The 16493-nt window shown below is 28.2% G+C and overlaps 4 protein-coding genes across 5 annotated transcripts in view; all 4 read right to left on the bottom strand.

Annotated features, from left to right (window-relative positions):
* LOC125864266 (non-specific lipid-transfer protein 2-like) overlaps window positions 1–16493 on the bottom strand; it is a 78752-nt gene that overhangs the window by 29928 nt on the left and 32331 nt on the right. The window lies entirely within an intron of this gene.
* Window positions 9792–16493, bottom strand: part of LOC125864265 (non-specific lipid-transfer protein 2) — a 124959-nt gene continuing 118257 nt past the window's right edge. Inside the window, exons 1-2 of the mRNA XM_049544174.1 lie at window positions 10234–10659; window positions 9792–10047 (exon numbers count right to left, since the gene is read on the bottom strand). Of these exons, the coding sequence (XP_049400131.1) occupies window positions 10038–10047; window positions 10234–10568 (345 nt within the window). The 5' untranslated portion in view covers window positions 10569–10659 and the 3' untranslated portion in view covers window positions 9792–10037. Of the gene's footprint in view, window positions 10048–10233 lie in introns of the transcript that reaches the window.
* The window catches only part of LOC125864263 (non-specific lipid-transfer protein 2), a 112530-nt gene continuing 105828 nt past the window's right edge, over window positions 9792–16493 (bottom strand). Inside the window, exon 3 of one of the 2 annotated variants that reach the window (XR_007446218.1) lies at window positions 9792–9927. The gene's annotated coding sequence lies outside the window, so the exon portion shown is untranslated. Of the gene's footprint in view, window positions 9928–14487; window positions 14617–16493 lie in introns of those variants that run through there. The other variant, XR_007446217.1, reaches the window with a different exon arrangement.
* Window positions 14689–15339, bottom strand: LOC125864267 (non-specific lipid-transfer protein 2). Its single transcript, XM_049544178.1, has 2 exons — window positions 14928–15339; window positions 14689–14734 (listed from the first exon to the last, which is right to left on the bottom strand). Exons 1-2 carry the CDS (start codon window positions 15260–15262, stop codon window positions 14725–14727), a joined length of 345 nt encoding a protein of 114 aa, XP_049400135.1. The 5' UTR covers window positions 15263–15339; the 3' UTR covers window positions 14689–14724.

The following is a 16493-nucleotide window of genomic DNA, read 5'->3' as shown; positions in this document are numbered from 1 at the left end:
AAATAAAGATTGAACATTTATATTCTAAATGAATACCACATTTAATATTCATTAAAATTATAGAAAATGGGATAGAGAAAGAGTGTAAGAGTAATGAAGGTAATAAAGAAAAAGTGACTACTGGAATGTGTTGAAGTGATAACCTAATATAAGTAATTTGTATTGTAATTACTAATTCATTACATAAAATAAATATTACTGTGGTCATGAAGAGAAGAAAATCAAATATTTAGAGTTGTTAAAAAAAAGAAAAAGAAGGTTCTAGGAGGATCTATATTAAATATAGGTGTAAGTCATAGATAATTACTTCTTATAAACAAATTAAATAATATTAAAAAAATACTTAAAGTATCAAAAATATTGTCAATTTATAATTTATAATTAGAAGAAGATAAAAAAAGGAATAATTTTGTAAGAGTAGAAATTAGAGAGGTGTGAGTTACTCCTTGTAGACATATGAAGAGTTTTTGTTGTAAATGTTTCTTCATTTAATAAAATATTTATTTATCATAAATTTAGTAATTTATTTTTACAATAAAATAGTTAATTTAAATAAAAAAAAGGGTCAAAAAATGGAGAAAAAAATAAATGCAAATGAAGATCATAGAGAGGTGCCACATCACCTTCTCTATGTTTCTCCTTTATTGTTTATATATAGATTATTGTGGTAATTATTATACATATCTCAAAATAGGTTTTTATAAGTGTCATTTTAAGGAGTTGTAAATTTGTATATTAAATATTTGAAGGTTATGAATATGAAAGGTTAGGAGTTATAGACATTATTAAATTAATTAAGATTTAAGTTTATGTAATTGAAGAGGTATGAGTTAGGAAGATTATTTTATAAAATAAAATAATTGAAAAAGATTAGAAAAAATGTCAAAAAAAATTATAATATATATATATTGATGTTATTTATATTTCTTCTCCTGTTTTTGGCTTTTATCGTTATTGCGTTTAACTTTTCTCTTTTTATTTATTAATTTATGCACTATATATTAATTCCACATTAGTCTTGCTTTATTATTTCAAAAAAACCTGAAAAGTGAAACATCCACTCTCTTCCTTAACCGATTAGAAAATAAATGTTCATCATTTCTAATAAATTAAATTATATGCTTACACTTTGTATAAATTATATGTATATAGTTTGTTTGGATGGAAAGTGCAATAGCATATAATATTAGACTTCTGTCTTTCTTTTTTCTCTTCTTTCATATTTTTCATTGAGGTATCAACTATATTTTTTTAATTGATTATATGATACAATTTTTGGAGCTGGTCATTTTTAATTATTACGTAATAATAATAGAAATGTTTATACGTAATTCACACAAAGAAGATTAATTTATATATATGCCTTTTCTTTAACACTTTAAACACAAATTTGTTATTAAGAGAACTGAATGAAGAAATTTAAATTTTTTCTTAATCAATAAGAGATTTTAATATATATATATATATATATATATATATATATAATGATATCATGAACATGACTATTAACATAATTTAGGATTTGTGATCATTAAAAATCACGAAAGTAAGGAAAATAAAGACAATTAAATATCAAATAATTTTATGAATATGACTATGTTAATTTAATTTAGAAGTTATATGATCATCAAATGTCATGAAAGTAAGGAAAATAAAGGCAATTAAAATTTTATGTTAAAGAATATGAATAAATGAAGGAGTAGTAATTGACATATTTATTTTTATACAATAATAAGAAATATATAAACAAAAAAAATTATCAAGAAAATGAGAAAAAAAGAAGAAGATAAATATGATTCTTGGCAAAAAAAAAAAGTGTCATATCACTTTTCTTCTAGATAATTTATATGTTGGTAAAGAATGTAGCTTGAGAGAGGCAAATAGTTTTACCAAATTATTTTTATCCTAACCAAATACTTTTATATTTTGAGTTCGGACCCAACAAATCAAAATAATGATCTCTAAAAATCTCAAAACTTGAAAACTTCTAACAATAATAATAATAAAAATAAAAAAATGAAGATTGCATAGTTACATATTAATAATCAATTTTTATATGAAATAAACTGTATCTTGAAAATTACAAATCAACTTTATATTTTCATTTTCTATCATTATAATTAATAAAAATTGATCTACATAACAACAAAATTATCTACATACTTTTTTGAGTAGCATACATGTATATGTTAACTCCCTTTTCTACTTTTATTTTTAAAAATATCTTGTCTTGAAAACACGATAAGTTAACCTTACAACAACACAACAACAACAACAACAACAACAACAAATACATAAAAATAAAGTTAACTAATCAAGTAAAAACTTTAAAGAATATTCAATTATGAGTTGAAGAGGAAAGAAAGACCATGTTCTCAACATAACATAATTCAATTCTCCAAAACCTACAAAGAGAAGAAGAGAGTAAAAATAATCAGATTCTTTAGAAACTACAAAAAATAAGTAAAAATAAATAAAATCTTAAGAAACCACAAAGAGAAGCAAAAGAGAAAAAAATTTCATCATTTTCTAAAAAAAATATTCATGATTTGTATCATCTAGAATTCAAAAAAAAAAAATATTAAATATATAATTACAATAGAAAAAAGCGATAATTATAACATTTTACCTCATAATATCCAACTATGTAAAACATTCTTCATTATACATATCTTTCCTGCAAAATAAGATCAAAGAAGACAAAAAATGACCAATCAAAGAAACACAAGATGAAAAATAAGAAAAATTAAAATAAAATAATCATCATACATGTCTCAAGATAAGTTTTTATAAGTGTCATTTTAAGGAGTTATAAATTTGTATATTAAATAATATGAAGGTTATGACTTATGAATATGAAAGGTTAGGAGTTATAGATAGTACTACATTAATTAAGATTTAAATTTATGTAATTGAAGAGGTATGAATTTAGAAGATGATTTTATAAAATAAAATAATTGAGAAAAATTAGAAAAAATGTCAAAAAAAACCACAAAAAAGATAAATAAATCCTTGGCCATTGAGAGGTGCCACTGTTGACACCCAATTTTGGCTCTCCACACTTAACTAAAATAAAAATAATAATAATAAAATATATATGTTATGAAATTTTTATAGGAACACGAAAAGATTTTTTAATTATTTATTTTTACCTCATAAATTTATTTCAATTTCTTATAAAAATTAAATATATTATATTACTACATACTTTCTCATTTTGTTTTAGTAAGTGTCGTTCTTAAGAATTAAATCTATTTTTGTTCAAATATAATTTCTATTGTCGCAATAGATATTTTTCGTACATTTTTTTAAAATTAGAAAGCTTAATTAATTACTGAGTTACTAATTTATATTAATTTAATTTTAATAGTGACTAATTTTATCAAATAAGCTAATCTTGCAAAATATTTATTTTTAATTAAAAAATTATGGCTATTTAATAAAGAAAGCAGTTATAATTTAAATGAATTTAATTTGAGCAAATTTGACAATCCAAGTCTTCTTAAACCGGTCAATCCGTGTATGCCTTGTAGGCGAGCACATGGATTGTGCTTCTTTATCTTAAGTCTTGACTGTCACTCCCCGAGCCTACACCCTAGGCGGGACCGGCACTCGGAGACCATTGTTGGCCCCAAGCGAACCCTTGGCCTGACTTTCTTAACTCAGTGGAAACCTAACTCAACAGAATAACTCAATGCAATGGAAGGTCATAAGACAACTTAAATGATACAATTCTGGCCAAAAAGGCAACTCGAGTCTCAAAATAGAATATTTACATAAATACATAAAGGAGAGACTCAAAACTAACTGACTGACTGTCACGACCCAAATTGAGTCATGAGTGGCACCCACACTTAACCTCCTAAGTGGGCGGACCAATGAATCTAAACCCCAACACATACCAATAATTCAACTACGAATAACAATAATAACGCGGAAGCTCCAAAACTTATTAAAGTAACCAATCAAATAAACCTCTAAAGTCTATTACATATTATCCCCAAAATCTGGAAGTCATCACATCAAGGACATCTAATCTCTAAATACTAAGTCTAAGAGTATCAAAGACACCGAAATAAATGAAATAAAGCAATTTGTGTCCGAAAACTATGAACATCAAGTCATGATCGAGAGAATCCAACACAAGCTCGAATGCGTAGCTCACCCTTAAACCTGATATGCTGAGACTGGCTAGAGCTGAGGGCTAGTCAAATTTGTTGGTACACTTGCTGCACTCCATAAAAGGAAAACAAAGAAAAATACAAGTAGGGATCAGTACGAGGCAACATGTACTGAGTAGGTATCATCGGCCAACCCAAAATAGAAACTAATATACAATGAATAATAGTATAAAGTCAACTATAGCACTTAGCAGGTGATAAGAAACAACAACATGAACAAGTGGCAGTTAAAGCAAATACGTAATCAATCACAATATCAAGCACACACACGAGGACTCATGCCTCCACATCACACTCGTTTGGGAAATGCGTTCATTGAGATTGAGTACATTAAGTTAATTCAATATCTTTTTTCCTTTAATGTTACCGTGTCGGAACGTGACACTCCGATCCAATTATACCGTGTCGGAACGTGACACTCCGATCCAATAATACCGTGTCGGAACGTGACACTCCGATCCAAAAATACCGTGTCGGAANCAACAACAACAACAAAAAATACATAAAAATAAAGTTAACTAATCAAGTAAAAACAAGAATATTCAATTATGAGTTGAAGAGGAAAGAAGGACCATGTTCTGAACATAACATAATTCAATTCTCCAAAACCTACGAAGAGAAGAAGATAGTATAAATAATCAGATTCTTTAGAAACTACAAAACATAAGTAAAAATAAATGAAATCTTAAGAAACCACAAAGAGAAAAAAATTACATCATTTTCTAAAAAAAATATTCATAATTTGTATCATCTAGAGTCCAAAAAAAAATAAAAATAAATATATAATTACAATAGAAAAAAGTGATAATTATAACATTTTACCTCATAAAATTCAACTATGTAAAACATTCTTCATTATACATATCTTTCCTGCAAAATAAGATCAAAGAAGACAAAAATGACCAATCAAAGACACACAAGATGAAGAATAAGAAAAATTAAAATAAAATAATCCTCATACATGTCTCAAGATAAGTTTTTATAAGTGTCATTTTAAGGAGTTATAAATTTGTATATTAAATAATATGAAGGTTATGACTTATGAATATGAAAGGTTTGGAGTTATAGATAGTACTACATTAATTAAGATTTAAATTTATGCAATTGAAGAGGTATGAATTTAGAAGATTATTTTATAAAATAAAACAATTGAGAAAAATTAGAAAAAATGTCAAAAAAACCACAAAAAAGATAAATAAGATCCTTGGCCATTGAGAGGTGCCACATCACTTCTTTTTTATCTAGCTTTATATATATACATGATATATGATATGATTACTCTGTTTTGAACCAAAAAAAAAACAATCGTTCCCTATTCTTAAGATATGAAACCCTCAATTATTATCAATTATTTGTTCAATATTCGGTATATGAGAATTTGTATAGTCTTTTACTTAAACCTAGCTTATTTCACAAATGAAATATCATCAGCATTAACTTGAATTATATCACCAAACACAAAGGAACTAGGGATGGACGTTCGATTTTTTTCTAACTCCGATTCGATACTTCAAGTTTTAATTTGTCAGTGGCGTCTGCCAAATATGTATCAAGGTGATTCGATTTCAATCATTTTTTTAAAGTTTGATTCGATTTAGTACTGTTTTTTTAGTTTGGTTCGATAAATAATTGGATTTGGTTCATTTTGTTTTAAAGTTCGATTCAATTCAGTTCAATCTTTTAATTTGATTGGACCTGATTTTTCGATATATATGGTCATTCCACAAGGAACACCTAGCCAAAACATCTTTCACCTAGACAATTTGACATCTTTTTCTTTGCCTTGTTTAGCAACACATAAGTAACATTGTTGACTTGATTTGAAATCTGAGCTTCAACCCATTTAAAGTACTTATATCCACACAGTAAAAAATAAAAAAGTAAAAAATAAATCAAATATTATTTTCCTAAAGATATATATTTAGCCAAGAGTAAGTTAATACTAAAAAAAAGGAGGTAGATGAAGAAAATAAATGAATTAAATGAAGTAGGTGAGGGGAAAAAATAGAGGAAATAAATAGGGGAATAGACTGTTAATTAATAATAAAAATGTTGAATATTAACTACTCTGTAACAAGAATCCCTTATGCTCTTTAAAATACGAGTAATCTCACTAATTTGTACTTAGTCTGTATTTTGTGTTTAAATGATACTCATAGATGAAAAATGAAGTTAGAGGGTTAAAATGAAATAAGGTTGAGTTGGAGGATCAAAATGACATTTAGAGACAAATTTAAGGAATTGTGTATGTGTTTGGCCTAGTAAAAATAATACATATATTTATAATTTGTTTGGTATAGTTTTAAAATTTGCAGTAGTTGTATATTTTATTTGATATTATGTTATGTATAATTAATATACAGAAAATTATGATATTAACCATGTAAACATCAGAGGGTAGTCTTTTTTTTTTTTGGGTAGAGTTGAGCAATGTATGAGAGACTCGATCGATCTGTCGATTGTATCTTACAGATTCTTTTACCTCATTATAATGTGGGGCTTTCCAGCTAATAAAATTCAAGTTTGATTAGATACCAATATGAATACCAAATATCGAATGAAACCTTGAATGTTGGGGTTTGAATGACTTTGGACCACTCATCCAACATTTTGCATGTTGTTAGAAAGATTCAATATATATAACCTGAAATTTTCCTTGTGCATTTAATTACATATACCTATATGCTCACACTTTGGTGATATTTGTCAAATTCTAACCAACTCAAAATTTATTTAGTGTAAACACTACAAAAAAATCCCAAATTGCCAACAAATTTTACTAACAACTTAAGTTGGTTAGTATTCTACTAACAAATTACCAACATATTTCTAACTGAATTATATTTTAAAACTTAACAACGAAATTCTAACAGATTACCAATCAAAATCTTACTAACTAAGTATTTTAATTAGTTGATAAATACGGCGGGAAAAAATGGCACCAAATTTAGCAACATTCTATCAATGGATTATCAATTGAAATATTACTAACGCACACCTTTTGTTGGTAATATTACCAACGAAGTACATATCGGTTGGTAAATATGACAAAAAATTGTTTATATAATTTATTAACATATTACCAATGAATTACTAACCAAACATTTACCAATGGCAAGATTGTGTTGCTAAATTTACCAACCAAACATAAATGTGTTGGTAAATTAGTAACGAAATGTAATTTGTTGGGAAACTTGCCAATTAATATCCAATTAGTTGAAAATTTTGCCGACGAATAAAGATTGTAGTTAGTAAATTACTAACATCATTAAAATAGTTGGTAATATACCAACCGATCATTAATCCATTGGTAAAATTTACCAACATATTAATTATTAGTTGGTAATATTACATATGAATGTTTAGTTGAATAGTAACTATTACCAACTGTGATAAAATTTATTGGTAAATTATTAATTACTAACTTATATTTAAATAGTTGATAAATTTATCAATTGAAGTTAAACTTTTTGGTAAATCAGCGTCTAATGTTGAGGCTTTCATATTCAGTTTGTGTTGTTAGACATTTTAACTTTTAAATTTTAGCCAAAACTTGACTTTGGTCGATATTTTTGGTAAACGCGCTCAAATTAGAACTCTGTCAGTGTCATTAGCTTCGAAAGGTCATTTTTGATCTAACAGGAAGGTTGGTTCAAGTTTTGAGGCTTCCGTTTTTTGTTTGTGCCGTTAGGTGTTTTAAATCTTATATTTTGGCCAAAATTTGACTTTGGTCAATATTTCTGTGAACTTGCTCAGATGAGAATTTCGGCAGCGTAATTAACTCCAAAGGTCATTTTTTATCTAATAGGATGGTTGGTTTGGGTTTTGAGGGTTTCATTTTTAGTGTGTGCCGTTAGGTGTTTTAACTTATAAATTTTGGCCAAAATTTAACTTCGGTCAATTTATTTGATAAACGTGCTCAGATGAGAATTTCGTCAGTGCAGTTAGATGCGGAAGGTCATTTTTGATGTAATAAGATAGAGGGTTCGGGTTTTGAGGCTTCAATTTTTAGTTTGTGTCGTTAGGCATGTTAACTTTTAAGTTTGGCCAAAATTTCACTTTAGTCAATATTTTTGGTAATCGTGCTCGAATTGAAATTTTGTCACTGCGGTTAGCCATATAAGTTCAGTTTTGGTCTCTTAGGATGATTGGTTCGGGTTTTGAGACTTTTATTTTCAGTTTGTGTCGTTATGCGTTTTAACTTTTAACTTTTGGCTAAAATTTGAATTAGGTCAATTTTTTTGGGAAACATGCTCAAATTTGAATTTCGTCAGCGCGGTTAGCTCTGGAAGGTCATTTTTCGTCTTATAGGATGGTTGGTTTGAATTTGAGGTTTTCATATTCAGTTTGTACCGTTAGGCATTTTAACTTTTAAGTTTTGGCCAAAATTTGACTTTGCTTAACATTTTTTGTAAACGTGCTCTGATGAGAATTTCATCAGCGTGATTAGTTTCGGAAGGTCATTTTTATATCTAATAAGATGGTTGTTTCAGGTTTTGAGGCTTCCATTTTCAGTTTGTGTTGTTAGACGTTTTAACTTTTTANTTTGCTTAACATTTTTTGTAAACGTGCTCTGATGAGAATTCCATCAGCGTGATTAGTTTCGGAAGGTCATTTTTATATCTAATAAGACGGTTGTTTCAGGTTTTGAGGCTTCCATTTTCAGTTTGTGTTGTTAGACGTTTTAACTTTTTAGTTTTGGCCAAAATTTAGATTTGGTCAATATTTTTGGTAAATGTGCTCAAATTAGAAAATTTGATATAATGATACTCATATTGAGATTAATTTAACTTGTTAACATAGATTTTGCATTGTTTCATTCAAATATGATTTATAAAATTGATATTAATATTTTTTTAATTTATATTTGTGCTCTTAGATTTTTAAATACAATAAATTAATAAATATTTTATTATTGGATAATCATTCAGTTAATAATATTTTGAACATATTGTCAGTCAATTACTAACCTAACATTGAACTTGAATGATATATTAACAACAAACTAACAATCAATTAGTAAATTTATTAGAAAAACAAATAATCATACTAACGTAGTTAAAATTTATTACCAACAAGGGTTGTGGTGGAGTGGTAAGTACTCCTTCATCCTTAACTAAGAGGTCTCAGGTTCGATTCCCCTTGGGTACAGAGTCGCCTTTGTTAGTACATTTACTAACTCCTTTTCAATTCGTTAGTAAAGGTACTAACGATATACTAACCAAAAATTAGTTGGTGAATTTATCAACGGAAATTTCAGGGCCATATTTCAAAATTTTGTAACAACATCTTTGGGTAAACCAACTGATTTTTGGTTGGTAAGTTTACCAACGAATTAAAATTGATTGGTAATATTTATTGACGAGCCTTTTAGCAACGGATTAATATAAGTTGGCATTTGGCGAGCTTTTTAGCAACGGATTAATATAAGTTGGCATTTGGTTGGTAACTCAATTTGCCAACCAATTTGATCAATTTACCAACGAATTTTTTTGTTGGTAATTGGGGTACCTTTTATAGTGAAATAGGTTATCTCAGTTGGTTGATTGTGTAAATAATTTTAAACCATCGATAATAAAAGTAAAAGCAAATGTATGAAGAAAGAAAAAAAGTAGAATATCATGTATATATTACTATGAAGATTGGGTTGTAATACAACCAACCACCAAGGTTCATTACATGTACTCGACTATATATAATAAGTACTCCAACAAATACAAATACAAAAGAAAAGAGACAACATATAAAATGATGGATTAAACTCGATCGATCAATATATCCATCTTTATTTTTCTTCGCAAGCTAGATTACGTTACTATCAAATTATGCCTTTAGAAAATTGAGCTTTCATCAATCTTACCGGACCCTGCAAAATACCATATGAAATCAACATTATGAGATGCAAGTACACATCAGTTTGTAACATGTTAAACTATATAATTTTACTACTAGACATATGATTTTATCAATCGACATATATATATATATATACTATGAGACTATAAAAAATATATTATATTGACGTCAATTTCACAAAATATAAATAACGTACTTGGAGCAGTCAGTGGAGGGGCTGATCTTGTAAGGAATGTTTACGCCACAAACTCTAGGGATACCAGCGGCTTTGCCCACATTAATGCCTTTAATAGCACTAGCGGCTGATTTGAGGCAAGTGCATGCTGTCTTTCGATCCGCTGGGGTCTTGGCTGCACCCAACAGACCCTTAATACCACCACAACACCCTCCAATAGGGCCGCGACCCTGAAGATAAGGGAGGCATGGAGCCAAGCCAGACGTAACCTGGCCGCAACTCAATGCCTCTGCATGGGGTGCAACCACCACCATGCACAAAAGAACAAAGCATGCAATTTTGCCAAACATTTCCATTGTTACAAAAATTGAGTAAAGATCGATAGAAATATATAGTAGAGAATGATATAGTACTACAAATGTATTTGTTTTGAGTGTTGGGTACAAAAGCTAGTGAGAACTTTGAGTATTTATAGAGAGTAAATTAATTAATGGAGGAATATTGAGAGAATTAGTTGAGAGTTGAGTTAAATCAAGTGATGGTGTATAATAATTAGGGAGGTGCCTATAAAGTCAAGTTTAGTTGTTACGTGACTAATTTTTATTGAACCACGCTATATACGATTTAGGGCCCTTGGTAACCTATTTTTCAGTATATGACTTTATAAATATTTCCACCTCCGTTCAATTTTATCTATTCGTTATACTAAGACATAAAATAATACATCAATTAATTTGAATATTATAATATTAAAGAGATTTACTTCGCTCCACTGATAGTGAATAAGAAAATTACACCATCAGTTCATTTTTAAAAATACTTATTTTCCTTAATTTAATTATTATATTTTCACATTTAAAGATTAATGATTTTCAGTTTCTCTTTTTCTTTTTATTTTTCAAAACACATTGTACGTATCAAAGATTTTTTGTTGAAATAACACTCAAATATTCTCCCCAAAAATAGGAAATAATGAGTCTTTTGTAGAATATATTAGAAGAAATATTGTATATATTATCTTTGTGTATTAATTAGTAGTATATATCAACCTATTGTGTATTGAGGTGTGTTGTACAAATACATGAAAAATGCAAAAAAATTTAATGCATGTATTAACATGATTATCGACCCAATTGCCAAAACATTTGCTATATATACCTTTTTTATCATATTTGTGGATAATAGAAATGCATAGTATTACACCATAACAAATAATGCATAAGAAATAATTTTTGTATATAAATAATATGAACATAACTAATACAAAAAATACTAATACACTTTATTTAAACATTATTCTTATACATTCTATCAGACGTCCCCATAACACCTACCTGGGCACTTAACATCCTTTTCCACCTTAAATTTAATAATGGCCCATTCATTTTCTTGTGCAATGTTCAGTGAGGGGACTCTGATTGCCCATATCTAAATACATCTCAAGAAAACCTTTTTGAGATGTGCGTTTTCATGGCATGCATTAAGTTCACTGTCGTCCCTATGGATTTGATCTATTCACTCTTCGTAAAAATGATTTTTAGCAACAATTAATTAATAATAAGAGTTTAATTTTGTTAAATATATATTTTTAGCGATAACAAATACTCTTTATAAATGTTCCTAAAACCTATCGTGACATTGAATTCATTGACATTTTAACTATTGTCGATAAAAATCACCTTAATATACTCTTTGTTAATATATATATTTATTGCCGCTAAATATTATTTTTATGATAGTGTTACACTCTATTTTATTTGGAGAAAATTTTCCTTTCAATGTGTTGTTAACGTATCTATATCATCACTTAGAATTTAGATCGACGAGAAAGAAAAGAATTTTTACTTCCTTCCTTGCCTTTCTCTCCAACCAAACAAAGAACAAACGTTATATTGCTTTTAGTTTATGATACAGCAAATTAATTTTTTGTCTTCGAATTAAGTTATGACTCACTCTAAATCATTTTTATTTATCTAATTTTCAAAAAAAAATACTCCTTCTGTTTTTAAAGGAATGATTCATTTTCTTTTTCGGTAACACTTTAATTTCAACTTTTCATAAAGGTTATTTTGGTGCATTTGACATAACTTTAATTTAAAATTACAAAATTAAAAAATCTTATTTCATTTTTTAAACTTCGTTCCAAGTTAAATTAGATCATTCTTTTTAAAACTGCAGGAGTACAAATATTAAAATTCAAATTACATATTCAAATAAAATTTTAATTTCAAATAGGTCAAATTAAAGGGGCCCTTAAATGACAATGAGAAGGACACATGTACTATCATCTGACTAATTGTGAATCAATCATGGATATACTGCCATGCTCACACGTCTCAAAGCACCCACACCGGATTTGATTTGGGGTTCAACTATTTCTTTTAACTTAGTATTAAAGATTTCGAGTTTGAATTTCTCTAGGTATAAAAATGTCTCTATTATTAGAAAGTTCTTTAGCTTTAAAGTGGATATCGGACCGAAAAACTAAATAGAAAAAAGGCATATACATATACAGTTCCTTAGATTTGCTTTCATTTTTTTTTTTCATTTCAATATAGCTTATTTCGTCCTTTAACTCCATTTTTTAATATATCATTTAAATACAAAAAATAATAATAAATAAATAACATATATTAGATAATAAATATTAAAAAGGTAAAAAATACTATAATTATTTCTCCAATCCAACCCTAAGTCCCTACATACTCTTCAATCCAACAATCGTTCCCTATTCTTAAGATATGAAAGTACCCTCAATTATTATCAATTATTTGTTCAATATTCGGTATATGAAAATTTGTATAATCTTATACTTAAACCTAGCTTATCCACAAATGAAATATCATCAACATTAACTTGAATTATATCACCAAGCACAAAGGAACTAGGGATGGCCGTTTGATTTTTTTCTAACTCCGATTCGATACTTCAATTTTTAATTTATCAATGGCGTCTGTCGAATATGTATCAAGTGATCATTTTTTTAAAGTTTGATTCGATTTAGTACTGTTTTTTTTAGTTTGGTTCGATAAATAATTGGATTTGGTTCATTTCGTTTTAAAGTTCAATCCAATTCAGTTCGATTTTTTAATTTGATTCGACCCGATCTTTCGATATATATGATCATTCTATAAGGAAGACATAGCCAAAACATCTTTCACCTAGACAATTTGACACCTTTTTCTTGCCTTGTTTAGCAACGCATAAGTAACATTGTTGACTTGATTTGAAATCTGAGCTTCAACCCATTTAAAGTACATATATTCACACAGTAAAAAATAAAAAAAATATTTTTTCCTCAAGATATATATTTAGCCAAGAGAGTGTTGATAGAAAAGGAGGTAGATAAAGAAAATAAATGAATTAAGTAAAGTAGATGAAGGGAAAAAATGGAGTTGAAGAAAAAATAGAGGAAATAAATAGGGGAATAGACTCTTAATTAATAATAAAAATATTGAATATTAACTCTAACAAGAATCCCTTATGCGCTTTAAAAGGTAAGTAATCTCATTAATTTGTACTTAGTCAGTATTTTGTGTTTAAATAATACTCGTATAAGAAAAATGAAGTTAGAGGGTTAAAATGAAACAAGATTGAATTAGAGTGTCAAAATAATATTTAGAGACAAATTGAAGGAATTGTGTTTGTGTTTGGCCTAGTAAAAATAATACATATATTAATAATTTGTTTGGTATAGTTTTAAAATTTGCATTAGTTGTATATTTTATTTGATATTATGTTATGTATAATTAATATATAGAAAATTATGATATTAACCATGCATGTAAGATTGTTTAATACGTGTATTAGACATCTTCTCAATCGTATTTATGAAAAAAAAAATTTCTATAGAGTTGAGCAAACATTAGAGGGTAGTTTTTTTTTTTTGGTAGAGTTGAGCAATGTATAGACTCGATCGATCTGTCGATTGTATCTTACAAATTCTTTTACCTCATTATAATGTGGGGTTTTCAGCTAACAAAATTCGAATTTGATTGGATATCAATATGAATATCAAATATCGAGTGAAACCTCGAATGTTGAGGTTTGAATGACTTTGGACCACTTATCCAACATTTTGCATGTTGTTAGAAAGATTCAATATATATAACCTGAAATTTTCCTTGTGCATTTAACATATACCTATATGCTCACACTTCGGTGAAATTTCTCAAATTCTAACCAACTCAAAATTAGTGTAAACAAGTTATCTCAGTTGGTTGATTGCGTAAATAATTTTAAACCATCGATAATAAAAGTAAAAGCAAATGTATGAAGAAAGAAAAAAAAGTAGAATATCATGTATATATTACTATGAAGATTGGGTTGTAATATAACCAACCACCAAGGTTCATTACATGTACTCCAACAAACACAAATACAAAAGAAAAGAGACAACATATAAAATAATGGATTAAACTCGATCGATCGATATATCCATCTTATTTTTCTCCGTAAGCTAGATTACATTACTATCAAATTATGCCTTGGAAAATTGAACTTTCATCAACCTTACTGGACCCTGCAATACCATATTAAACAAACATTAACAAATTGATAGTATGTGATGCGAGTATATACCCATCATTTTGTAATTAACATGTTAGACCATATAATTTTACTACTAGACATGATTTTATCAAACAGACATATATACTATGAGACTATAAAAAATATTATATTGACGTCAATTTCACAAAATATAAATAACGTACTTGGAGCAATCAGTGGAGGGGCTGATCTTGTAAGGAATGTTTACGCCACAAGCACTAGGGATACCAGCGGCTTTGCCCACATCAATGCCTTTAATAGCACTAGCGGCTGATTTGAGGCAAGTACATGCTGCCTTTCGATCCGCTGGGGTCTTGGCTGCACCCAACAGACCCTTAACTCCACCACAACACCCTCCTAGAGGGCCGCGTCCCTGGAGATATGGGAGGCAAGGAGCCAAGCCAGATGTAACCTGGCCGCAGCTTAGTGCCTCTGCATGGGGTGCAGCCACTATCATGCACAAAACAACAAGGCATGCAATTTTGCTAACCATTTCCATTGTTACGAAAATTGAGAAAAGATAGAAATAGTAGAGAAGTCTTATGGATTACAAATGTATTTGCTTGAGTGTTGGGTACAAAAGCTAGTGAGAACTTTGGGTATTTATAGATAGAAAGTAAATTAATTAGTGAAGGAATGAGAGAATTAGTTGGGAGTTGGGGTTACGTGTGCAAATTTTATTGAACCACACTATGTTTTCTGGCCCTCTAAAAAGCCACACCCATCACGATAGGGCCCATTTGGAGAAATAAGGTTCGAATTCGAGACCTCTGATTAATTACTTCATCCAGTACATCACATCTTTTAATGAATAATAAAATATGACATGATAAATAGTATTTTACTCCCTCTCTAAAAATAAATGTTAATTTAGTAAAATTATGTTTCATATTACTTGACTCTTATCTAAAATATATGTCATTTCATTTTTCAAACAATGTTTCACAATTAGATGTGTACAAATCATAGTACATGAGCCAACTTAATTCCAAGCAAAAATGAGTCATCTTTGTACGTTTATCATGATACCATTAGATAGCTCCATTCTTTTTTATGACTGCCCATATCAACCTTAATTTCCCTTTAGTTTTTTATACACAGAATACAAAAACTTTTTTTGAGATAGTCCCGTTTGGTTTGTCTTAAAAAAAGTACTTCCTTTGTCTCAATTTATGTGATATATTTCGCTTTTCGAGAGTCAAACAATTTAAGTTTGATCGAGAATTTGCTCATGAAATTTTCAATTTTTTAAAAATGAAATTTGTATATTTGTAAACTACATAAACAGTACTATAAGTCTCAATAATTGATAATTCAAAATATTTAAAAGATATAGGAAAAAATTTACAGTCAAAGATAGACTTGTTTGAATCTTGAAATTCGAAATGTATCACATAAGTTGGGACAGAGGGAGTAGTTTTTAAGTCAAAAAATAAAAAAAGTTAAACTGAAATGACTTTTAAGTCAAAAAATAAAGAGTAGGGGAGGGATGTCTACTTTTGGTTTTTGACTTATTTTAAGTTCTTTTTGACCTCGCCAAACACTTTCTAACTTATTTTAAGTTATTCTTTATATTTATCAAATATTTTCGAAAGTCAAAAACTAATTTAAAAATAGGTTTAACTAACTTTTAAGTCAAAAATTGAAGCAATGTATTTAGACACTTTTACACTCTGTTGTCTATATGTGTGATTTGACAATTTTTTAAATATAATAATTTTTTTTTCCCA

Source organism: Solanum stenotomum, chromosome 5 (assembly GCF_019186545.1).
Source record: "Solanum stenotomum isolate F172 chromosome 5, ASM1918654v1, whole genome shotgun sequence".
NCBI classification, from domain to species: domain Eukaryota; kingdom Viridiplantae; phylum Streptophyta; class Magnoliopsida; order Solanales; family Solanaceae; genus Solanum; species Solanum stenotomum.
Note: the sequence above shows the minus strand (reverse complement) of the source record. Positions and strands in the feature narration are given on the sequence as shown.

Bases quoted from the DNA above. Each gene is read 5' to 3' on its own strand.
- LOC125864267 (XM_049544178.1), bottom strand. From the start codon at position 15,262: ATGGAAATGGTTAGCAAAATTGCATGCCTTGTTGTTTTGTGCATGATA.